Raw genomic sequence first — 26,587 nt, 5'->3', positions numbered from 1 at the left:
TTTTTTTAGCTTTTGTGCTTCGAAATTTGAATAAATAAATAAATAAATAAATAAATAAATAAATAAATAAATAAATAAATAAATAAATAAATAAATAAATAAATAAATAAATAAATAAATAAATAAATAAATAAATAAATAAATAAATAAATAAATAAATAAATAAATAAATAAATAAATAAATAAATAAATAAATAAATAAATAAATAAATAAATAAATAAATAAATAAATAAATAAATAAATAAATAAATAAATAAATAAATAAATAAATAAATAAATAAATAAATAAATAAATAAATAAATAAATAAATAAATAAATAAATAAATAAATAAATAAATAAATAAATAAATAAATAAATATGAATTATAATGAATGAATAAATGAATGAGCAGTGCCGTAACCGCCGGGGGTGGGGGGCAAGAAAGAAAGAAAGAACGAAAGAAAGAAACAAAGAAAGAAAGAGAGACAGATTTAGTGTCATTTCTCCAAAAGTTAGATATCCCAAGAAAACTACTTTTGTTTGAAGTTTTAAAAGTGGGAAAACTGATGTTAGGTATGCCTGCTACATATTCTGTTATCGAACCATGTTTTTCAGCTTTGAACCGCATAAAAACTTACCTTCGAGCTACAACCACTGATACACGAGTGAATAATCTGGTGGCATTACATATTCACAAATCATACACTGATAACATGAAGTAGCAAACAATTTTAGTAAAAAGAGAGAAAGTCGTTCAGGAATATTCGAATCCTTCCCATAGCTCATTGTTATAAAAAAATCACTGAATGTTTTAAGGGGGTTAGCAGCACATTTGAAAAAGTCCAAATGCAATGTAAATTTTCCAAAAAGTGCCAGCACCCTTAAAATTTCTAGCGTTCTTATCATTTTTTATATTATTGTAATGTAAATAATAAAATTAATAATAATAAATTATTGTAATGTAAATATGTTTATCTTTCTACCTTTTGGTTTCTGATGAAAATTTTTATCTAAATTTTGATGCCAATTAAACAACGCAGCTTTTCTATATTACTAACATATCGAAACATTCATCGTGATTTTCAACGTTGAACCATGAGATCGTTGACGTCTGGGAGGGCATTTTCCGCAATCTAAAGATGTAAAATTTGAAAATTTCCCACTCGCCGCCCACCATGGGGGCACCTCGGGTAGCCACTATGTAAAGCGAAATTCTATATGTAAGTTTTCTATATAATAATAATAATAGTGTCGTCTTAAGAAAAGGATTTAGTTTAGTTCCCACTAGGCGACTAGTTGCGTTTAGTCGCGTCTAGTTGCGTTAGAAGTTGACAACTCGGATTTTAAACCAACAATGAGTATTTTTATTTATGACAATATATTTCGAACTTGTGATCATCTGCAGGTCTAAAATACAAAGTATAATAAGTTTAAAAACTCATTATAAATATGTTCAATTAAAAAAGAAAGGTAACATTATTATTCTTAAAGTAGTGGGACTTGCGAATGTGCTGGCAGGTTATGTGATCTGCCATTTGATACAATTCTACCTCTTTTTCCCTTTGTAACAGTTTTAAGTTATTTTAATAAAACTTACCAAAAATGATCTAAATATCAACGATTGTATTGGTAGCGTTTTTATTAGACTGGAAAAAGTCAATCCATAATTAGTCACGTCATTTCTGAATAATTAGTCATACCATTCCAGTTTGGAAAGTGACGAATTGCTTCAAAAAAATCGAGATAAATGATTTTTGACGCATTTGAATAATAAATATGCTTGAATTCCACGTAAAATAATCACGACAACTGTTGCAATAAGGATCCGCCAAGTTGATCCAAAATGACGTCAACTAACGCGTACGTCACATGTTATTCCTGTCCTCAACTGAAAAATGAATTCCATTAAAATTAATCGAGCAAAAAATATGAATAATTCACATATTCTTCTTAAAATATTTAATGATATTTAATTCGATACCGTATCTATAAATCATATATATAAAAAAATTGCTTTTCTAATTGAGTTTGGTGATAGATTAAAAGTGCTCGCACAACATGTCCAGGATGCCAAACTTTAATATTGAAGATGTTAATCGCAAATACAGTATTACTTTAGGTATGAAAAAGATATGCATCTTTATATGTATCTTTACGTTTTTTTCTGATTTCAAAACTGTCCATTAAAATAATAATTTAGGTAAATCGGCATTGTAATGGACTGGAGCTCACCCTCGTCCCCAGGGTGTTTTGCCTTTTAATATGAGTGAAGACGGTGAAAAACTTTTTCGACGTCATTTCTCATAACAAGAAGAAAAAAACCATGGGGACGAGGGTGGACTCTGGAGCTAAAACTGATAGTGGGTATCCAAGATAATGGATAGCTTCTAACAGCAAAGAGAACCGACCCAAGGATAATCTAATTCTAAAAAGTCTCTAACACGCTGGACATATTTTTTGAAATTCCGTGAAAATTAACGTTTTTCGCCCATAAACCCGGGGAAAATTTACGAGATTTATACGTCTGAAGATCTACGGAAATTTCCCAGCTAGGAGAGGATGGCTTGCAGCAAGTTTTTTTTGGCTCACGACAAACGCAGCGAGTTCTATAATATAGATAAAAGGAGAGGGAGTTTTTTTCAATTTTCTTCTTCTAAGGAGGAGGATTTATTCTATTTAAACGTCACCTAGAGTGATTTTTTTCTTTCTAGATCCCAACATTATCAATGAATTCGTTGACGTTCCAGAAACAACTCCTGAATGGAAAAAAGATATTTTGAGAAGAAAAAACAATAAAATTCTAGTGAGTAAAAAATCCGCAACAGGAGGGTTAATTTCAAATTGTTGGTGGTTAAAAATAGTCTCATGCATTTTCAACAATTTTCAATGTTTTATGCTGTATAGAAAACATTGTATGTTCTCATATTTATATCATAAAGTTATATAGATTTTATTTATTAATATTAATATCCTGATTTTGCGTCAGGAAAATGAAACGTTTTTATTAATTTATATTATCTGACGACAAGATCTGGTAAAGGACGCAGGGGCTCGTATTATATGCCGCAGATTGTGACCCTTAGGCTTTGTTTTTTTAGGAAGATGCGATTCGGGAAGCCGAATCAAGAAAAGATCCGTATGCTGGTGAACCAGAATGGAAAAAAGGTTTATTAAGAAAGAGAGATGAAACAAAAGCTGAAATGGAGAACCGTTTAGCAGAAGAACAACGTGCTAGAGATGAAAACCTGAGAAGATTTACCGAAAATCCAATCTGGAAGCAGGAACTACTTCACAGAAAAGCTTCGATCCAGGGAAAAAATAAATGAATAAATATAATTTTTTGCTCCGCGTTTATAATTATAATCAACCTTTATCATACTGTTATAGATAACAACCAACCTTGTTTCCAGTATTTCTATTCCGCTTCTTGATAATCGAACATGGAATAGATTATTTGATATTTCGGTTATCAAACAGGTCCTGGAAACGAGGTTGGCTAACAAGATGACGATTTTTAAACACAATACTCACATAGAGCGTAGTGATTTTAGCGTGTTCTTCTCTCCCATCCTTGTTTTGTGTCTAATAATTAAAACTTCTTTTTTTCTAATTTCTTGAAGATATTACTTCGCATCGAACGACTTGTTATGTGCATATCGACAACTCCAACGCCGTCAATTTGACTTCCGTAAGCTCCTAAGTTCTAAGTCAAAGCTAAATGATGTGTTAACTTTTTAGGATACGTCGTAGTGTCTGCTTTTTAAAGTTGTGCTGAAGACACATGAAATAGCAAATTTAAAATATTTTTATCGAATTTATTGCGACGGGCGAATTCCAGCAGATGCTTTCCATGGGGTAACAACTAAAATCCCGGACTTAATTTATTAGAAAAGAGGGCCGAATTTCATAGTTCGTCCCACAAGCAGTTATAAACACTGTTTCTACAAAAGACAAAGGCATTACGAACTTGTCAATGATCGCAAACGGACTTAGGACGGATCATAGGTTTTTTGGTTAGTTTCAAATTCTCAACCCATACTAATTTTAGCTGACGTCAGCACACCCCGTTTCCCCGAATTTTAGCACCTTAGCGGGCCGTCGTGTGGATTGTTCTGAAATGCGGACATAGCCGAAACTGCCAGTGGCGCATTTTCGACGCTATTTACCTGGCCTACACATCTCCCAAAGCGAAGCTTTTGCAGCCTGCCGGCTGCAGAATTTTGACAAGGCGATTCCATTTGGCCAGTTCAAGAAATAGCCAAAAATCGGCCTTTTCCAATAATATTATGTCCAGGATTGTAGTCTCTCTATTAAAGAAGAGGCGAACTGCGAAGGCACGGCTGCTGAATAAAAGTTTATAATGACAGTATTAATTTTGAAGACAGACTTACTGGCTTGGTCTGCTTCAAAATAAACCAATTGTTACAGCCATCATAATAAAAAAAGTTGGAAAAAAGACTTAGAATGTTTCTATATTAAAAATGGATTTAAGATGTAAGAATTCGTGGAGTTATAAGAGTTTACTTTGTGAATAAAGATAAAGAAAGTAAATATTCGTAAATAAAGGTAAAGCCACCATATTGCGCCATCGATTTGTTGTTGAATATTTCCGGTCTGCATATTTATTCAAATTTGGCGCCATCTCATCATAACAAACGTCATCGTTCGAAGTTGATAGTATTTTGTGGAAAAGGGACTCGAAACATGAAAAAAATATTGTTGTTGATCATGATAGATATTTCTTAAGTTCAGAGAAGTTTAAACGGAGGTTCTAAAATGCCGTACTATTATAGCACGTAAAATATTCTTGGTTAGCTCCAGTAAAGGATCTTAGCTATATTCGATGTTTACTGATAAGTGCATCCAAAACCTATTTTTATCCCATACAGCCATGAAGATTCTTTAAAAATGTTGTTAGGAAAATAAAGAGATACTTAGTTATAAAATATAGTTATTTATTTTTTATTATAGTAGTTACCTTGGTAGATTTTAGAATTTAGAAATCTATATATTTTTTTCACTCGCTTAAAATTTATTTTCTGGCTGCCACAAAATAATTTTTTGTTCCCCTCTCCTTCAATAGCCATATTCTGTCTTTATTGTGCGCGAGAAAAAAAACAGCGTGCTACGGCGACACTAATCTCTATAATAGTCCCAATAATAGTATAATGGACTAACGAATGGGCCATTTCTTTAATAAAATAGCGTCTGTTTCTGCGCGAGAAAAAAGTTGTGTTGCGTTAACACGAAATGCTATATATAAAGGACGGCGATCCAGTGAATTGATCCACGGGATACCGACTAGTATTATAATACTCGCCGTACGTCTGTCTGTCTGTTTGCTACCACAATAGTAGTCTCGCTTAACAGTGTCTTCCTAGATTGTTCAAAATGTGTTCATTGTATTATGCTAAAGCATCTAAGCAATAAGAAACCTGGGTACGAACTTGCAACTAAAAGTAAAATAATCTATTTACGTAATAAAAAAGTACATGAGTATATCAGAAGTTTACTTTGTTGATTGACGTCGAAAGTTTTCTATTTTTCTTCCTCTTAGTAGGATGAGAAAAGAATAAGTCACTTACATTTCTATTCAATAAGCCGTGTAATTTATGGGATAAACTTTTGTTCTACCATAGGAACTACTTAATTAGAAAAAGTGACGGGGTCAACAAGGTCAGCCGGTTTCTATTTACGCTTTATAAAATGACATTATTTTTATTTAAAGTGGATTCGAAAAAATTAAACACGATCAAAATAGTTGGAATAGAAACTAAAAAATAACAAAAACATGATGTTATATTAACAACAATAGCGAAAGCAATATTTTAAAAAATTAGTGTTATTATTTCTCTCACTCACCATTAATTCATTCTTTCGTTTTCTAATGAGGTTATCAGCACAACAATTATAGCTACTGCTCGGATTCTGGTAAGGTATGTTAACCTTTGAGTATTCACTAATGTATTTCGTACGAAGAATATGAAAATATAGATAATACATAGATAAAATATAGATATTATGTAGACATCGGTCCCAGGAATTCTTTTAGCTTTTTAATATAGGATCCTCATGTCATGCTGACATTAAAAAGCGAAAAGATGTCCTGGGGACGAGGAGGTTGATAGTTTAAACTTTTAACTACAAGGTGAAACTTTATTTGTCGACATGAAGGAATGCAAAGATGAGCTATTGACGTTTAATAATTAAATATCTACGTAGGAGAGCGAAGTATTGTTACAGTAAGTGAAATCATCTTGCATATACCAAATGAAAGTTTTCAAAGAAAGAAAATAGAGGAAGGGTTTTCGTACAGGTAAGTCAACAAATCAAATGTGTATCCTCTTTGATAAATAACACATTTATTCATAAAATCTTATTAATATTGTATTGTATTCTATATCACGTTCGTTCCCAGTTTACCATTTGTCTGTAGTACACGTTTTTGTATTAAGAAACCACCTTATAAGAGACAGAATAGTCGCCTTTTAAAAATTAAGAAACTTTGTGAAAATGTGTGAAAATTTTAAGTAAACTTTTTTTACACATGTCTTATCCCTACCAATCAGTGGTGAGAATAAGACATGACATTCAGGTATTATCACCTGACAACAACAAAAATTGGACAAATTGAAAGACTACTCATGACTTCATGGAACAGACATTATTTTTAATGATGAATAAAAGACGAAATAGACATTATTTCATCTTTTGTAGTTATGTTGATAAAAGCCTCGTTGTTGTGTCAAAATTATTTAAAAAAACGCCCCTCCAGCTCTAGTAATATATTTAAATAACCGCCCCTGGACGCTTATTCCAGATGAGAGCCTATAAAAAAATAACAAAACTTACGTGCGCTTATCCAAGAAGCGCTTATCGAGAGGGGGTGCTTAATCGAGCACTCACGGTATTTATGGAACATAAAAACAAAAAGCTTGATAAGCAATAGAGCGTAGCGGATTGGAAATTTTGCTTGTCGGTGAGGGTACATTTCCTTTTTTCTTAAAAAATCTACTTCATTTCAACCTCTGACTGCAATTATGTGAATTACCAATATTTTTAAGGCGGGCCAAATTGTAGCAACTTTTTGAGCAAATTACCCGTCAACATTCGTTGATGAACATGTTGACTCGATTTGCTGAGTATCAACATTTTGACGAAGAAAAAAACCTTTAACTAGCCATAGTTACCACTAATGCCCCCCCGAATTGCTATTAACGATTTAAAAAATACGAATTTAGAACGGGATCGAAATTTTAAAATGGAAAATGGTGGATGTTTCATGTAACATATATCGAAAAGCCCTGCGGCTTGAAGATTTCCGTCATTAGCCTGGAAAATTCTGAAATTAGAAGTATAGACTTTGAAAACGGAGAAAAATGGGGGTAAACAAATCATAAGTATCCTAATTCTCAATTATTATTGTCACTAACCTAAAATACAACATAATAAATAAAAACTAAGAAATACTTTTTTCACATATATATAGTATATATTCTAAAAACTTTAACTGGATATTTTTATAACTGATCTAAAAAATTCTTGAGATTCTAGGATACAGATTGTTTGTTAATGTATGAACTTGACGATTCGAATATAACAACTTCTGAACAAGTTCAATTTCAATGAATTATTACTCAATAATTTACCAATAAAATCCTTTAAAATTTACTCTCTCGTTGAAATTTTTTGAAAATGCTGATGGTGCATGGTTTGATAACAGTTGATCTGAAAAAGAAAGTACATTTAAAAATAAGAAACAAGAATACAATTTTACCAGGAACTGAATTAATACCAGGTTGTGTAATTATTGTCTCCCTTTTTGATTTAAAGTGAGAATTTATTAAAAAGATACAAATCAATGCCATGTGATGCACAAGCTATATTACATCAATATATGCATATAAATTTAGTCAAACTGACTTTCAATAGCATTGTTAAACAAGTAACATTTTAAGCAGGCAATACATGATTTTCAAACCTGTGGACAATACAGGATTTATTTTGTCGAAATCGATTTATTGAATTGAACAAATTTGATCGTTTATTATCCTTTTTTGATTTTGAGGAAATTTATTGGTCATTGTTTTGTTTGACAAATTCAAAAAGTTGAACATATCTAACTTTTGAAATTTCAAATTGAATTCAACAAGTTGAAACAAAAATGGGTAAACGCACAATTAATAAGTTTGTCAAATTTAATAAATTGATGGTCTTTTCATGAGATTTTTAAAATGAAGTCTTTTCTAAGAAATCTTAGAAAAATATATTGTAATACTTTAGGTAAGGTCAAGAAAGTTTTTCAAGCAAATTAGGGTCCATTTTTTTCAACAAAATATCTGGCTATTAGGCACTCAAGGAGAAATAATTAGCCAGTAACAGAATGGTTAGCCGATGCAGAATAATTATATATAGGGTGCGTACAGTATAATTAGCCACTCATACAGCTAATTATACAATATAATTTTTTTTGACTTAAATTTCCACACATTTCTTCGTTATCGATCTCCCCATACCATCTATAATTATATAGATCCACAAAAAGTTGTATATACTTCAATTAAAACCAAAAATAGGAACAAGAAACACTTGTGCCAAGAAGATATTAGTGTTACTGTAGCAGTATGTCATGTTATTTAAGAAGACATCTGATTTCAAAAAAACACATGAAAAGTGAAGAACATGAAGAAGCCTGTAACAACAATTATACTGTTGGTAGCGTATTGTTATACTGCATCGGATAACTATCATGTTATTGGCTAATTATTAGTCCAGCTTGACTGTTCAGTGCAAGCAACAATAAATTTTTGTCAGGCTTCAACAACTTTTCTGCAGAAGATATAAAAGAATCCTGTGATGAATATCTTTTTACCTGATAGCAATAGCCTCACAAAGGTTTAGCCCCATTTTTCTCAAAAGAACAGGAGTCAGGTATCCAGCCCCTCATGATAAAAAGAGGGTGCCAATAAGTTGCAAACGCCTGCATATAACAGGGTGACTTTGGCGGCTTTTTGAATGAAATTATTGGTTTCCTCTGAAACTGCACGCACTTTCCCGAACTCTCCCTATCTCACCCGGAGCATTCACGAAATGCAATTCCTTGAAGATACAATGCGGATGACAGTTCGAAGAAGGCGCTTTTTCAGCATCTTCTGGGTTATGAGAGTTTTTTCGAGCCAATACTTGAATTTTTTCAAAACGCCAGACTCGCCCTAATTTTTTATGGCGTATGCGCCTTATCAGCACCCTTGTTGATAAAATTATGCAAAGCAAGACAAAGGTTTTTTAAAGGTGATTAAAGCAGATTTGTGTAGCTAGCTAGCTAGCTAGCTAGCTAGCTAGCTTGATATATAGCTAGTAAAAGTAATTTTAGAGGAATTTAAAAATAGTATTTAGCTAGCTTCCTAGCTACATCAGTAAAGCTACTACGAGAAGCCAGATCAGGAAGGCAAGACCAACAAAATGTAAGCAGTTTTAGTCATGGCCGAATATACACGAAATCTTTAGAGATAATTGACATCATAATGTACCTTAACATCATATAACAACCTTAACATGTAACATCATTCTTCACAAGAATGCAAGTATTGACATACAGCATTAATAAAAAGTTCAAAAAATGTATCAACGGCACAAGAATCAGCATCCCTAAATTTCGGCCTTTGGATCAACGCTAGGAACCGTCCTAAGTTTAATTTCATTATAAGACATAAAGTAATCCTTCCACTTACTCACCGTTAACAGGTTTAGCAACAACGTGGTTTAGACAAAAACAAATCTATTCTTGAAGATAAATTCACGTGGCTGTAGCGACAACGAGGCAAACGAAGCCTCGTATTACAAAGCTCCATATTAGCATAAAGGGGGATTTTCACGAAGCGAATTGAACGGCGAATTCGATGGCGAATTCGCTTTTTAATTTTCACGACTAAATAATTGTTTACATTAGTTAACCGCGTTCTGATTGGTCAAAAACTAGCAGCGAAACCTTTAGCCGCTAAAAAGTAGGAACTGTTTCTACTTTTTAGCGAAGCGAATATTTCGATACAAAATCAAAACTGCGCATGCTCAGATACAATTCGTCGTCGAATTCGCCGTTTAAATCGCTTCGTGAAAATTCCCCTTAACAAAAGAATCTCGATTAACATTTTTTATCGCATTCAAATCTTTAGAGACTACTAGGACACGAGACAAAAAAAGATTTGCTCGATGAGTGTTTTTTTTGTCTTGGTGGTACCAAACACATAGGTTGTGTTATATCAGAGCCGGATTGGAAGATCGAGCAGAAGTACCCCGCAAAGTAGACAGTGGAAAAAAAAATTCTGCCATACCAACACAAACACTTCGGTGGGGCGCAAAAATGTTGATCAACATTTATTAAAGGCCGGGGCAAATCGAGGCAACTTTTTGAGCAACATTACCCGTCAACATTTGTTGATGAACATGTTGACTCGATTTGCTATGAGTATTAACATGTTGACGAAGAAAAAAAACCTCTGAAAATGTTGATTAACATTTATTAACATTTTTACACGACTTGCATGAAAATAAGATCAAAACATAGAGATTATTCATTTTGAAAATGGCGGAAGTCACTGTTTCAGCTGATCCTGCAACTACCACTGCTGTAAACAAAAATTTAAATGGAACGATGAATTAGTGGAGAAACTGATTGACCTTCTTCCTCTTCCCTTCTTTGAATCCATTTTCTTGTAGGGCCTTGCTTTCTTTTTTCATCGTCATCTATTACCAAAGCAAGCGCAATAAAAATGCTGCAGCTTCTTTCTCCGCCATTTTGTAAAAAGAGAATGAATGGCCATGTTTCAGAAGAATGTAGTTGCTCAAAATATTGACGAGAATGTTGACCGAGAATGTTGATCGATTTGACCCGGCTTTAGACTGTCTTAAATTCGGACAAAACGCAAAAATTAAATTTCTTTATATTTGGTAAATGTTAAAAAAAGAAAAGAAATGTCATCACCACACAAAAATATTGAGTAAAAGTTGCCGAAGTAACGTTATGAAGTGGCGGGAAGATTTGTTGTTCTTGGGGATTCCATCCAATGGGTAGTTACTCTTCCCCTCCGCTTAGAGACTTAAACAAGGAACCTTAAACTCGAATCTGCAAAATCTTAACTCGTTCGAAATTGTAGATAGAAAAACGTCTGAAGTAGGAGTCTTGGGGTCGAGGTTGAGTTCAGCTATGGAGCCTTTCACAGTAACGAGCAGAACTTTTAGATATGACAATTGGACCTGGAAATAAGTTGGAACTCTGCTACTTTTGTTACATAAAAGTGTATCCAAAAATCGTGTCAAACAAAATCAGATGCGAAAAATATAGATTCCTAACTACTGTTTTTCCTACACACAACTCACTACCTTTACCCATTGGGATATGAAAATTCTCTTTCAAATTTTCTAGAAATGTTTTCCAAAATCTGCAACTCCAACTACCATACTCTTTTTTCTCGAGTACCTAACGCCCTCTATACAACAAAGGGTTCCGCCCCCTAACCCCCCGTATGACCCGTTTAGTGGACACCACATACGTAAACCCACTAATTATCTTTTTAGATTTTTCGTGACACTTCACATGAAAATATAATGACGCAATAACATTACAACGAATATGTGTCCCTGCATTTCCAGCAATATATTGACAACACTGCTATGGATTGTAATTGTTCTTCGTTCAGGTAGTACACGTGTTTTTTAAAAGCAACTTAACTCTAGAATTGCTACTAAGGTTGCTTAAAAGTTGATCATTTTCGACCCTGAATTTTAATGGAAATTAATACAAGTTGAAAAATAGATTTTAAGGCCCTGTTTACACTGCAAAAATATATTTATTGGGCACTTTCTTTACACGAAAAATATATATCAAATTAAAATTGGTTAAAAGTAAATTTAATATATACTAAAGTTGCTTAGAAAGTTTGTGAATTTTAGTTTAGTAGTAAAAATATATTTAGCTATATACACGATTTTATTATACAATCTAACAAGACACAAGAAATCAGGAGAGAGGTAGCTTACATGAGCGTTGGTATTTAAATATTTTTATAAGAAACAAAACAAACAGAAAACTTTCTTAATAATTTAACGCCCAGATATACGGTCAAAATGAGCTCCACAGTTAAACCACTATGATTTCCGAGAACCAGGTTAACTAGTGCCTACCCACGTTTTAAAAATAGGATGAATTGTCCAAACACGAATCATTTAGGGTCTTTTCAAACGCGGCATGTATATTAAGCATAAATAAGGGTTATTCCAGTTAATGTATAACCCTTCCTTGTTGTTTAAAATAGAAAAGTTAGCTTTATTTAAACATTCCTCATACTGTGAGAATATTTGTCTCTGTTTAAATGTTCCTTGATGCGTTGTCCAATATGTCTGGTGGTTTCACCAATATAAAAGAGAAACAATTCTCAGCTATAAATAAATACATTTTCTGGTTTTCTACAGGCGTACGGCAAGAAAACGGAAAAATAAAAAGGTCTTTGTGATGAAGCAAGAACGTAGTGTTTTAGTATGACGCTAACATGTTTAAATATCATCTTTGTATTTTTCAGTGATTGGCCAACATATCGCTGTCAACAAAACAAATATCGAAGCAACGTACAATCGCAACATCTCAATTACCTTCTTCCTCACGAGTACTAATCCTATCAAAAATATTGAATTTTCTTGGGAAGAGATAATTATAGCCACATATCAATCGTCTTTTGAAAAAGTTGAACCAAATTATTTCAAAGACAGACTATCATTCTCTTCAGAAAAGTCTCGAAATTTTAAACTTCACATTAGGAATACTCAGTACACTGATGCTGGAATCTTCCGATTTAAAGTACTGTTTAAAATACCCGATCCTCATTCTGCTACTGCCAGTACTCTAATGCAGGTTAAAGGTAAGAATTTATTACTGTTCGCAAACTAAACAAACAAGGGCTTTTTGTCTCTCACAAGTGCTGCGCTTATTGACAGGTCGGACGAAAATTGTTTGTCTCGCCGTCAGATATACAAAAAAAATAACGGGACCTGGTATCCAGGTTGAAACTAAAACTTTTTACACCAGAAAGTTCTTTGTCGTGAAACACCCAATTCTAATCTTTACCTGAAATTGACTGTGCTTGTCTAACCTATACAAAAGTTAAAGGTACTACGAAACGGCTGTTGGTTTTCGACTGTAGTGACTTAAACAAAATTCGAGCTAATGACGGTTGAAAAGTTTATGGACACTAAGGACAAAAGCAATATTTTAAATCATCCTAAATATCATAATTGGCATCCAAATATAACTGAAAATGACAGAAAATTTCCCTACATATATTGAGCATTCATGATTTATTCGATATAAGTACTTACCTTTCTATTAACTCAAACTTTTCTTATAAAATAAACGGTAAACCTTTCGAATTTTAGCACCTTAGCGGGCCGTCGTGTGGATTGTTCCGAAATGTGGACATGGCAGAAACTGCCAGTAGCGCATTTTCGACGCTATTTACCTGGCCTACACATCTCCCAAAGCGAAGCTTTTGCAGCCTATCGGCTGCAGAGTTTTGACAAGGGGATTCCATTTGGCCAGTTCAAGAAATAGCCAAAAATCGGCCTTTTCCAATAATATTATGTCCAGGATTGTAGCTAGCTATATCATTCTAGATTTTTGTATAAAAACATGATTATAAAATCTTTTTGGATGTATTAATTACCTTCTTAAAGCTAGTAACATAGCAATTTTTAACAAATACAACTTCTCGTATTGTCTCTGTTCCCTTGTTAAAACAAACTTTCGATTTACTTATATTTAATATTTTACAGACCGTAGCTTATTTTACCGCCAAAAAGAATACCGAAAATTATTCATAAAAAGATTGTCCGGACATCTATGTCGTTCTAAAGTGTATATTATTTCTTGTACCTTGACCTTTTGTGTGGTCATGAATTTATTAAAGGCTTATAACCGGGTTTTAGTTTTGCAGACCCGCCCTTAGTGTGAGTATTTTTGAGTAAAATAATTATATATTTCTTGTAATTCTTTTGTACATTTTATATTCCGACTACATAACTACCTAGTCTGATATGCTACAATATACGAAGGTTATACAGAGTTAATAAATCAAGTTATTTTCGATTGAATGCAATGAATTAGAAAATAACGTTTATTACACACTATTCTTTGAAAATTGCGGGGATTGAGCTTATTGAGTCGTTTCGTACCACTTTTAAACGCAGTTGTTCGGGCAAGAATAATTTTGTTTAACCCAGCTTCTATTCAACAACATTTTTTGTGGCTGATAAGGCTCTTAATTGAAAAAAAACCTTTATGACAAAGGAGGGTGTGGGGAGCAAAATTGGAGTGTAAAATCGTGCAACAGAGAGTGAGTAAAAATTTCGTCATATCATATCATCCAGCATGCAGCTACTTCGTTGTTGCACATTATCTTTATTTAACATATTTTGTGTTTGAAGGCAAGCATATTTTTTGCAGGGGGTCCTGATATTTGTGGAAAACAATTGCCATTGCAGATATCTTTTCGTAATACTTCATCAAGAATAATTTCCACAAACGTATGTGGAAATCCTCCTCCGCAGATATTCTGGAGTATGGATGGCATGAAATTGCAAGGTACGAGGAAAGAAAGAGACCAAAGTAGGAAGAAGTTTGAATACTCGGTGAATTTAACTGGTTTCGACTTATGTGATAAAGAGTTATCTTACAAAATTGTTGGTGCACTCTCAGAGAACACGTTGGTAGGAAGTATAAAACTTACAGGTAGGTTCCAGTCTACTAAATTACGTGTTTTACAAGCTTTACGAGTTTCGTCGACGAGCGTTACGAGTTTTGCAAGTTACATTGCATAGTGACATTGCAACGTTGGATACCTTATATCAACCTAAACTTTGTTAGCCTAAATTTTTGTTGTTCCCTTTTTGCGGATCTAAATTTCGTTGCTTTTCAAAGATTTAGTTACTTAAGACTGGCGAGAATGTTTAGTCGAAAGGTAACCTTCGTAAGTGGAAAGTAAATATCATTCTGAAAGTGGCGCTGTTGAAGAAAGATGTGCTGCTAATTGCAACCTCGTTCCCAGGGTATCTTGCATCTTTTTTACATCGAGAATTGCCATCCCGATGTCAAAAAGGTACAAGGTGCCCTGGGGACGAGTTTGTATTAGTTAAACATTTTTTGACGAGAATTGACACTTTAGGCTTATTAGATTTTCAGGTTAAATTTATTCGTTCTGGAGAAAAGAAAGAAAGAAAGGCAGATGTGAAAATTAGTGCATTGTTGACATCGTTTCAAGGGATTTATTATATTGCGACGATTGAAGTAATCCTGAGAACCGCCTTGAATATTATAGGTTTTTTGTTTTTGTAAGCCCAAAACCGGATTTTGTTCACATTATTCTCTGCTCCATTACGAAATTCACTGCATCCAAGATTTAATACAGTAAGCACATAAAGATCAGGACGTAAAGCACGCAAAGGGGGATTTTCACGAAGCGAATTAAACGGCGAATTTGATGGCGAATTCGATGGCGAATTCGCTTTTTAATTTTCCCGACAAAATAAATTAGGCGCCAAATTCATTGTTTACATTAGTTAACCGCGTTCTGATTTTTAACTTTTCAACCATGCGAATATTTCGATGCAAAATCAAAACAAGCAAGACTGCGCATGCTCAGATACAATTTGCCGTCGAATTCGCCGTTCAATTTGCGTTGTGAAAATCCCACTTACGTGAGTAGTTTCGGCTTGCGTAATTTTCTTTACGACATTATATCACGGATGGACTATCAGAAATGCATTTTTAAAACAAGTTTCTTCATTGGAATAATATAACTCTAATTAACATTACGTCGAATAGGAGGGTTAATTATTTCAAGCTATTTTTAGGGAAGGATTGTATCATTAGCAATTTAGGCTTATTTTAACTTTGAAGGTAAACTTTTGACTTTAGAGGAGATGAAATGTAAGTATTGCAGTAAGTTCTCGAGAAACAGTTGAGCAATTCAAGATATAACGAGTTTATGCCCTGGGTGCGGAGAATTTACTGTTTTATTGCAAAACATATATACACAGACGACATATGTATGTAAAGCTAAAAAATATATACACAGGCGACATATGTATGTAAAGCTATAAACTCAAGATAATATAATAATGTTATGGACTTTAGATGCAGATAACCACTTGACATGCTCAAAGAAGGGTAACCATTTATTATTCTTGTTTTTATTGTTTTTATTACATTCCCGTCCAAAGCATGTTATTGTTTCACAGTTTGTCGAGTTCTATTTGAGTGGGTTATAATTGAGTATTAAAATGTCCTTCTATATAAGGACTGCGCCCTCTCCTTGTGGAAATCTATTTCAACTTTAATTATAAAAATTTGATATTTAGCATCATTTCTGTATTACTACATCGGTGGAGCAGCAACTGCTGTCGTAATCTTACTGTTTCTCGTAGTATGCTTAGTTGTATTGAAAAGGCAAAGGGGTAAGTACAACAATGTTAATATCATATTCATATGTTAAAAGCCGTTTTTCGTCATAAATCAAATTAAAAGTAACTGATTCTCCTTGGATGCAACCTCATGCACCATAACTGAATAACTGTTGTATTGTTGAACAACAACTTGTTTCGCAGCAGCCTGTGGGATGTTGTATATTATATAATGACCTACAGATATTTTTAAGGGTTTTAAGACTAATGAGGGAAATGGTAACAAATCTATTTCAAAGAGCAATAAAACAATTTTTAAAGGTTGGCCTAAGTAGTTGGTCATCGAGATTTGTTTTTCCTGTCAGTTAAACGAGACAATAACTTTGGAACAACTGACATAATGCAAAATATTATGTTTGGTGAATAGAATCGTCATTCAATAAATTACTCCTGTTAATAATATTATAGTATATAAAATGTATAGCAACATGTTAAAAATTCTTCAAGGAAAATGATGTGATGGAAAGAGCATTCTCTTATAAGTCTAAACATACTTTTACCAGCCATGCGCACAAGTCAAAAAGTACATTTAACAAGATTTGAGCATGCGCATACGGTTTTACATGTAAACATGTCATTTGTCATTTATACAATTATAGAACGGACTAAGTTATTTGAGATCCAACACAAAAGGAATAAAAAGGCAAAAATGTTTTCCCTAAGTTGATGAAATATTCCTGAGAAAAACCCATCAAGACCATCTCTAGACAAGTAGTCTTTGATATTTGTACAGTACAAGTAGTCTTAGATGTTTGTACAGTACAAGTAGTCTTTGATATTTGTACAGTACAAGTAGTCTTTGATGTTTGTACAGTACAGGTAGTCTTTGATATTTGTACAGTACAGGTAGTCTTTGATGTTTGTACAGTACAAGTAGTCTTTGATATTTGTACAGTACAAGTAGTCTTTGATATTTGTACAGTACAGGTAGTCTTTGATATTTGTACAGTACAGGTAGTCTTTGACGTTTGTACAGTACAGGTAGTCTTTGATATTTGTACAGTACAGGTAGTCTTTGATATTTGTACAGTACAGGTAGTCTTTGATATTTGTACAGTACAGGTAGTCTTTGATATTTGTACAGTACAAGTAGTCTTTGATATTTGTACAGTACAAGTAGTCTTTGATATTTGTACAGTACAGGGCCGTCCAATATGTGCTAGGTGAAGCTTGCGTAAACAGTGTCTTTTCTTTCACACCTCTTTTCTTTCTATGAACAAAATTAAGCTAGTCTAGTGTATTAAAATTTAAATTGCTTGTTAGTGAAAGCTTTACCGCATATAATTTTTACTTTGTGCTCGGAGAAAGTACTCTTGTTGTTATAGGAAACATTAGAAATACAAAGAAAAAGTAAGTACGCAAACAACTTCAATTTATCAACATTTTACAATTCAAAAGTTCATTTAGCACTGCATGTATCCTTTTTCTTATATTTAGAAACACAGCTGGTTCAAATAATGTAAGAGAATTTGACCATCGATTTTTTAAACAGTCTTGTATGCGTGATATTAACACATCTTAATTCCACTTCAGACGCGATCAAGTGAAGAAGAAAAGGAAGAAGAAGAAAATAAAGGTAATGTTGAAACATCTTCAGCATATGAAGTTTCAATAGAAGACCTCGATAGACGCGGAAATTACCAAAGCCTGATTTTATCCGACGATACCAGGCCAGGATATGCTGATTTGGACGTACATAATGACCCGATGTGTATCGTTCCTCTTAATAGAAAACGTCGCGGTTCTGCGGAAACATTACGGATCACACCACGTGGTATTGTTAAAATACGCGACCAAACGTAACTAATAAATTGTCAATCTTATCATATTCATATTTTAAAAGCCGTTTCCCGTCATAAATCAAATTAAAAGTAACTGATTCTCCTTGGATGCAACCTCATGCACCATAACTGAATAACTGTTGTATTGTTGAACAACAGCTTGTTTCGCAGCAGCCTGTGGGATGTTGTATATTATATAATGGCCAACGGATATTTTTAAGAGTTTTAAGACTAATGAGGGAAATGGTAACAAATCTATTTCAAAGAGCAATAAAAAAATTTTTAAAGGTTGTCCTAAGTAGTTGGTCATCGAGATTTGTTTTTCCTGTCAGTTAAACGAGACAATAACTTTGGAACAACTGACTGACATAATGCAAAATATTATGTTTGGTGAATAGAATCGTCATTCAATAAATTACTCCTGTTATTAATATTATAGTATATAAAATGTATAGCAACATGTAAAAAATTCTTCAAGGGAAAGGATGTGATGGAAAGAGCATTCTCTTATAAGTCTAAAAATACTTTTAACAGCCATGCACACAAGTCAAAAAGTCCATTTAACAAGATTCGAGCATGCGCATACGGTTTTACATGTAAACAAGTCATTTGTCATTTATACAAATATAGAACGGACTAAGTTATTTGAAATCCTAAACAAAAGGAATCAAAAGGCACAAAATATTTTCCCTAAGTTGATGAAATATTCCTCAGAAAAACCCATCAAGACCATCTCTAGACAAGTAGTCTTTGATATTTGTACAGTACAGGTAGTCTATTCTATTTGTACAGTACAGGTAGTCTATTCTATTTGTACAGTACAGGTAGTCTATTCTATTTGTACAGTACAGGTAGTCTATTCTATCTATACAGTACAGGTAGTCTATTCTATTTGTACAGTACAGGTAGTCTATTCTATTTGTACAGTACAGGTAGTCTATTCTATCTATACAGTACAGGTAGTCTATTCTATTTGTACAGTACAGGTAGTCTATGATATTTGTATAGTACAGGCATAAGAGAGCAGATATTCTGTCCAACTTAGCTACATTCTCGTTCCCAGAGCTCTTTGATGTAAAACTTTGAAAGTAGCTCTGATCTCTCTATGTGGTGTAATTTTGTGACTCGATTACCTGATGTCTTGGTTGTAAGTTAACTGTTTTTAGCCTTACTTGTCGTTTGTGAAGACGAATTAAATTTACGATTTAAAAAGTGTTTCTTCTGAAAGCAATAAAGGAAATGATTTTAACCACTGGTTTTGGGGAAATGCTGCAGTTCCAAACATGCCTATTATATCAAACCCTTTTAAATACGAATAAAATGTCAAATTGCCACGAAAATGTCCAATGATGATAATCTTGCTGGGTGTTTACTAAAGATAAGTTTAACGACCGTTCAAAAGCTCGCATATTTTTTTACCTGTTATTTTCAATATTGAAATCAAAAACGCGGGAAATCTTCGTATATATCGAGACGCACCCGATTAAATCGGAAGAGTGGGAATGTTTGCTGATGTTGTGTCTTTTACCCAAATGCCGGTTTTATTGAATCACTAATACAACAACTGTATTTACTAATGCTTTAGCGTCGCTACCCAAAGTGTGCTGTCTGGGCACATTATATATTTCTCTTGCAGTTAATTTGAGAGATCAAGTCAGGGGAGGAGTCATCAGAAGAGGTTTTAGTCAGCGTTTTTATTTAAGTTCAAATTGTAAAAAAAAATTTAAAAAGTAACGACAATGTGCATTTTATCCAGTCCCATTTTTACTGATAGAGATATAAGTTGAGTATTCCAAAACATACAGTCAATTTCCCTAGACCACATCACCCTCGAAAGGCAAAAAACCCTGGGGACGATGGTGTGGACAACATGTATTTTGTCCTAAATATGACCTTGGAGGATTATATAGATCTTAGTTAAATTGTGCTTAGATAGAATAGAGCAAACCACAGTATTCCTTCAGATAATTTTTCGTTTCTGCTACAAAAGCTTATATCGCCAAAAAACAAAAACAATTTCACCCAAATCAAAGAGAGCACACATGATTGAAGTTGCAAGATCATATAGTTGCTTACTTGTCTCAAGATCCTTGGCAAAAAATGATAAAGGCATAGATAGCTTTCTCCTTGTTTTCCTTTCCACCACCATATTTGGTTACGTATAAATGCTAAGCACGATGTTTTAGCAGCATAGACGGGTCCAGCACTATTTTCGATGTTTATTTTGAAGAGCTCTAGTGGTGAAAATGACAATACATCAAAGTCACGCTTTTTTAAATATCTTAATCTTGCTGAACGAAGTAACGAATGTGAGAGAAAAAGAGATGTGTTTTCGAGTTTTGATGTTTTTTACTTCTGTACTTTGTAACTTGCATCATGTGCTGTACTTTGTTGGGTAAGCATCCTGACATGTGTTATGCAAGGAATACTTCCTATGCCATTTAATATGCACTAAATTATCCAATTTTTTGACCTTCTTGAATGTTTTGGCTATTTACAATCTTTATCCTTCTTATCATCACCAATTTTTCTATATTTAATTTTCAAGTTAACACCCAGTTATTTTAAAATACATTAGATACGCAGCAGGACGACATTGAAACACTTTATCATACTACCAGCAATACAAGTATGATGAGGAGTATCAATCCCTTTTGAAATTTTTATCTCTACGGTAGTACATGTTTCCTGTGAAAGGCTTTAACATTGGTAAGTCAAACAACATTCAGATAACGTAAAAGCTGTTATCACATGTATTTTTGGAGAGTCTGCTAAATTACGTGCTCGACGTGCTCACGTGCTTACGTGTTTGAGGTACTCCATCCCTGAAACCCAAGGCTATATGGGTCTTGCTGTGAAATAAGAAAACCTGAAAAGCAATGGGGACAAGTGTGAATTAGAATCTACAATATGAAACAGAGTGTGAAACAGAATCTATATCTCCATTTCACTTTCAAAATGTTGCTAAAAATCATCCCGCAAAAAGAGTGTTGTTTGTGTGTCTCTGTTCCACCGAATGTGCGACTAATGGAGAAATCACACAGAAGTGCAAAATGGTCGATTATGCAAAGCCGTAATAACAATCGGTACATTATGTTTAAAGGTGAAAGGTTCTTTCACACTACCATTTAACAGAATTGAGGCTGTTGCACAGGACTTCAATTTTTGCCCACGGAAATGCTGCATATCGTCTATGCCAATTTAGTCGAATGTCATCTTTCCAAAAAGCGTTATTGTAGATGTGACATTGCGGACAATGACAAAGATGATGTTGCTAACGATCTTGGTATTTCAGTTGCTTGAAATTTAAAAAGCCATAACATTTGTTTTTATAAAAATTTAAATTTTACATTGTATTCATGTCAGTTTTGGGTTTGGACGTATTGCTTATTTTTGCATTGTTTGTGTTATTTTTGCATGAATAGTGAGAGTAGAGTCAAATTTTCAAAACGTTTCTTCAGAAAAAACATGTAGTGATTTACGTATACAAAACTATACTATGAACTATATCATAAAAAATAGTGATTTTCATTAATTACGTAAGTTTCATTGGTTTTGAAAAGCGCGTAAAGCACGTGAGCGCGTAAAGCACGTGAGCACGTGAGCACCTTAAGTACGTAATTTAGCAGACTTAGTTTTGGATAGAAACAAGGATAAGATTATAAAATTTGAAAACGTACTGTCTTCTCATATACGTTATATATCGATTGAAATTAATATTTAAATATTCATTATTATATTTAATATTTAAATTAATATATAATTATGGAAACACTGGTGCAAATTTAAAGACGATGTTATTAATGTTGTAAATATGTTTTTGTTAGACTTTGACAATGTTGTAACACTTTTTTATAAACCACATTTTATATGCTCAAATGCTTTAAAAAGGGAAGCAAGTTGTCAGCAACATCCCAGCCTGAAAGTGAGTGCATAAAAAGGAGTACATGTGTATTAAAAGAAAGCAGTGCAAGACTCTAGTACCGCAATTTCTTAATTTTTTAGTGCTAAAAGTTTTTTATTTGTTTTTTTAAACTTATAGATACTGAAATACCAAGATCGTTAGCAACATCATCTTTGTCGATTAAAATTAATATCGACTTGTACGTTGTTTAATCACGCATGCGTATGTACAAAGAGTTCAGAAAGAAATATTTCATAAAAAAATTACTTTTATTAGTTTCCTGATTTTTTGAAGCCTAAAAAATCCAGTACTGAAAAAAACCTTTAGTTTGTCATAAACGGTTTTTAAAAAAGAAAATACAATTAGGTTACATGAAAAGAAGTAATATTCTCAAACAAAATTTCCTATCAGAAGCTGTTTCTTTCAACAATATCTACCGATCAATTGATTATTCTTTGTAAAACAGGTATGAGAAGCACAGTTTGTATTTACGAAAAAACTAATAATGTGCAACTTTTTAAAGAATTCGTTCACTGTGTAATAACAGTTCCGCTAGCCTACAAAACAAACCAATATAAATCCAAGGAACTCTTTTTGGTGTAATTGCTAACACTGTAAAACTGCACATAGTTGACGGCCATGAGATTTATTAGGCTAGCAAGACTTCGCGTTATAGCATGCCTGCTATGCACAGGTCTAATTCTACATTTTGCGAGGAGCTGGGAGGCAGGGTAAAGCGCATTCTTTGCAACGACAATATATCTCCGTTGGAGAGCAGGTAGTGCCCTTTTCACCGCTCATTTTTCCAAGCGGCATGGCTTCGATTGCATTGTCTTTAAAATATTTCTTTAGTTTATATCGATGATTTTGAAACCATATCTTCACCTAAATAGAACACATGTTAGAGTGAAAGTTTTACATTCTCGGTAGGGAATAAGATTTTATATCTGAAATATTGAATTAGAATGTCACCTGCGTAGGAGAGAGTTTGATTCTTTTTGATAAATGGTACCTCTGTTGCAGTGTTAAATATTGGTGACGTTGGAAAACTCTTTCAAGCTCTAATGTTTGTTCTCGAGCAAACAGCACACGACGCTTTCTTCTGATTGTGAAGTGTTCGCTTTTGCTGGTTTCGTCATTAACTAAAAAGATACCATAAAGCCGAGTTGGTGGAAAATAGTACACGCACTTCGTTACAATTCAATAATAATGGTATGTCACAAACTTATTTTGAGCTCCCAGTTTGCGTAACCCTTTGGGAACTGACTTTCATAACAGACACAGACGGCCCAACAATGGATCATATAAAACAGAGTGTTTATGTAGTTCACTCTTTTGAATGACTTTTACAATATTGTCTTTAGTTTCTTTCTTTCCACAATACCACCCTCTTACAACATCTTGAGGTCTATTTTAATTTACCCTAACACCCCAGAGCAGTTTTTAAGCAGTATAAAGTCATTTGGATAAACCACTATGTAGTGGACATATCTCATGATGTCCGCAATGATGTCTGCAATGATGTCCGCAATGATGTCCGCAATGATGTCCGCAATGGTGTCCGCAATGATGTCCGCAATAGTGTCCGCAATGATCTCCGCAATGGTGTCCGCAATGGTGTCCGCAATGGTGTCCGCAATGATGTCCACAATTGAGAGGTTTTACTGTAATATTATTGGACTTGTCGTTAGCCCGTGGAAAACCCTGTCACAGCAAAGTCGATGTAAATATATCGCATTTGTTTTCAGCTTGAAAAGTTCGTGCGTGGTTTAGCATGACAAGATGAGATAACTTCAGAAAGACTTCAACGCGACATCGCTCCGAAGGATTTTGTCTCTTAATATCACTATACATTCTCTGATAACAGAAAGTGATGACACCAAAAACCCGCCCTGATAACGAAGTTGTCATCACCTCTTACTTCAATCTTACCTGTTACATCGCTCGGTAAATTCTTCACTTGTGGTATACAGTGGTATTTATGTAAAGGACGAAAAGAGAGCTTTAACTGTTTTGGGTTCAAATTGGTTGTAGTTTCATTTTTCCCATGATCCTTTGGTAAGTCTTCCTTCTTCAAAATATCATCTATCATGAAAGACGCCATTTTTTACGACGCAAATTTCGCGTGGTTTCTCGTTTGATCGTGCCTTAGTGCGCGATATTAAATTTAATCCTTGGAAGTGGGTTGTGTCCTAACAATTTAAAATTCTCAACTATATCTCACTTCGTTAATTATAATCAATCCAAAACAAAAGTTAATCTGGATGGATTGCTTTTCAAATTCATTTCATTACTCGAATTTTGAATGAGTATCAGGGGGTTACTAAAATGATTTTTTATTCTTCTATTTTTTTGTGTGGCATGGTTGATGTCCATTTCAAACAATTTTTTGGTTTACACTTAGTCAACTTTATCCTCAAGGCTTTTCTAATTTTTTTAAATTGGGCTAAGAAGCCCTGAGACACATCACCATCTATGATATAAGGTTGGTAGTGGCAAAATTTTAGCTGGAGTTTTGTTCCCCTTTTTCAAGTCTGTTAAGAACCAAATGTTATAAAAAAAAGGATGAAAAAAATTGGATATTTTCAGTTAAATTTTTTTGTTTAATCATATAACACAGAGAATTCGATCTTTTATATCGTTTATATTTCAGACATGTAACAACTATTACCAAAAATTAGTTTGTAAAAAGTGAGCACGTTTTGTACAAGATTTTTACCAACGTTTTAAATTTCTTAAATTAAATTTTCTAAATCGATTTTCAAATTTCTTCACACATCAAAATTACGCGCAATTAAATTACCCCCGTAAAGAATTACAATTCCGCGCCATTTTGCATAATTTTTTTCAATAACGTATGTTCCACATATTACTACATACGGATTTGTTAGAAAAACAAGTTACAACAACTATTTATGATGGTGAATGTTTTTAAAGTCAAGCAAGGAACCTGCAAGTATATGAATTGATTTGGTAAGGTAACGTAATAAATAACCCCCTGAAATTTCATCCTTTTTTACCAATTTGCTCGGATAACATGGTGTGTATATAGAAATTAACACAAAATATTGTGAACGCAAAAGAAATTTTGTTTTGTGAAGAGTAGCTTGTTAATTAAGGTAGAATTTATTTCAGTCGTGTAATCAAGTGTGCGGCAAAGAAAAATCTTATTTCTCCAAATAACGAGAAGTATCTATTCACACACTTCTCCACGGATGCAAAAGTACATACGACTCTCGCTTAGTGAAATATTTCTGCAGGAGGGTGATAAGGGTACACTTGTTTACGAAATTGAGTCCAATTATTGTCCATTGTTTAGCTCCACATGAAAGTCGTAGAAATTCAACACAAATTAGAGACTTCACATTTCAAAAAAGCCGGATCAAATTATCTGATATGTAAATCTTAACAAGTTTGATTTTTCAGGTGCTGAGCTAAACAATGCTTTAAATAAGTTAAAATCAGAAGCAATCAGAATTCTTAGGGGTATAAAAAAAGGAACAAAGCAAGCATTAAAACACAGAACAAAAGAAAATAACCAATTGTACGTGTTAAATAGGAATTTTTTATTGAAAATTTTGTTGCCTTAACGTTAACTTTGCACCGGATATCTTTTCAATACTTCGCGAAGTGGTTGTCAAGGTTGTCAAATCAATGGTAAAAATAAAAAAAAGATTTCTATATCGGCTTTAGCATGTAACCTTAATGAACGAACACCTAATAAGTGCGAATGAATTACATTTAGTCACTACCCGATAAAAAGAAGCAAAAAGCCCTTAAAACAAAATTGGAACGTTTCTATCAGCAGATAAACCGTTTTACTAGAAAACCTCACAAACGTGCATTAAATGTTCTTGCTTAAAAAAATAGACGACGCATTTAATTGAATGTAGTTTTCCACAAAAGCCACCGATTATTTGGACGTTGAACTTTTTAAATAAGTGAGCACGATTGAGCATAAGCGAAGCTACATAAAAATGAGATCCTTTTCTAAAAGTTTTATTAATATCAACAAAGAATGCCTTTGTGTTTGCTTCACAGACAGGAAAGATTAAAAATCAATTTTTTTAAACACCCCCTTCGAGCGTTACGGTAGTTGGATGTAAAGGATCGAGCAGTGAATTCATTGTTCTAATCTCACTACCACTTTCCAACACTGTACTTACTGGAATAAGCACCCTCAACACGTTTCTTTAATGAGAAATATTTATTGTGCGCCTCCCTTAAACGACAACTTACAGCAGTTGACAGGTCACGTTGACCAGCTTGTCGTAAACCTCATGCAGTTATGATTCCGACCTCCCCTCTAATCACTGTTTGCGAAGACTAAGTGATTTTTTAGTCTTGTTAATGGGATCGGCTGTCGTAGATCTGACTGTAGAGGAGAAGAAAAAAAAAAGAGCCATATCCCCTA

General features: G+C 33.5%; 3 protein-coding genes across 3 annotated transcripts; 2 read left to right on the top strand and 1 right to left on the bottom strand.

The window, feature by feature from the left end:
* Positions 1-1,963: 1,963 nt before the first annotated feature.
* Positions 1,964-3,620, top strand: LOC130635442 (uncharacterized). Its single transcript, XM_057444773.1, has 3 exons — positions 1,964-2,101; positions 2,694-2,785; positions 3,081-3,620. Exons 1-3 carry the CDS (start codon positions 2,041-2,043, stop codon positions 3,306-3,308), a joined length of 381 nt encoding a protein of 126 aa, XP_057300756.1. The 5' UTR covers positions 1,964-2,040; the 3' UTR covers positions 3,309-3,620.
* A 2,086-nt stretch (positions 3,621-5,706) lies between these two features.
* Positions 5,707-18,771, top strand: LOC130636008 (uncharacterized). The gene is made up of 10 exons (XM_057445581.1): positions 5,707-5,918; positions 6,205-6,298; positions 11,557-11,678; positions 12,558-12,893; positions 14,474-14,758; positions 16,163-16,195; positions 16,387-16,482; positions 17,814-17,838; positions 17,926-17,947; positions 18,022-18,771. Exons 3-10 carry the CDS (start codon positions 11,612-11,614, stop codon positions 18,289-18,291), a joined length of 1,134 nt encoding a protein of 377 aa, XP_057301564.1. The 5' UTR covers positions 5,707-5,918; positions 6,205-6,298; positions 11,557-11,611; the 3' UTR covers positions 18,292-18,771.
* Positions 18,772-22,279: 3,508 nt separating this feature from the next.
* Positions 22,280-26,529, bottom strand: LOC130636007 (homeobox protein DTH-1-like). Its single transcript, XM_057445580.1, has 3 exons — positions 24,106-26,529; positions 23,146-23,315; positions 22,280-23,058 (listed from the first exon to the last, which is right to left on the bottom strand). Exons 1-3 carry the CDS (start codon positions 24,275-24,277, stop codon positions 22,876-22,878), a joined length of 525 nt encoding a protein of 174 aa, XP_057301563.1. The 5' UTR covers positions 24,278-26,529; the 3' UTR covers positions 22,280-22,875.
* Positions 26,530-26,587: the final 58 nt, after the last annotated feature.

This window comes from Hydractinia symbiolongicarpus, chromosome 3 (genome assembly GCF_029227915.1).
Source record: "Hydractinia symbiolongicarpus strain clone_291-10 chromosome 3, HSymV2.1, whole genome shotgun sequence".
In the NCBI taxonomy this organism is placed as follows: domain Eukaryota; kingdom Metazoa; phylum Cnidaria; class Hydrozoa; order Anthoathecata; family Hydractiniidae; genus Hydractinia; species Hydractinia symbiolongicarpus.
Note: the sequence above shows the minus strand (reverse complement) of the source record. Positions and strands in the feature narration are given on the sequence as shown.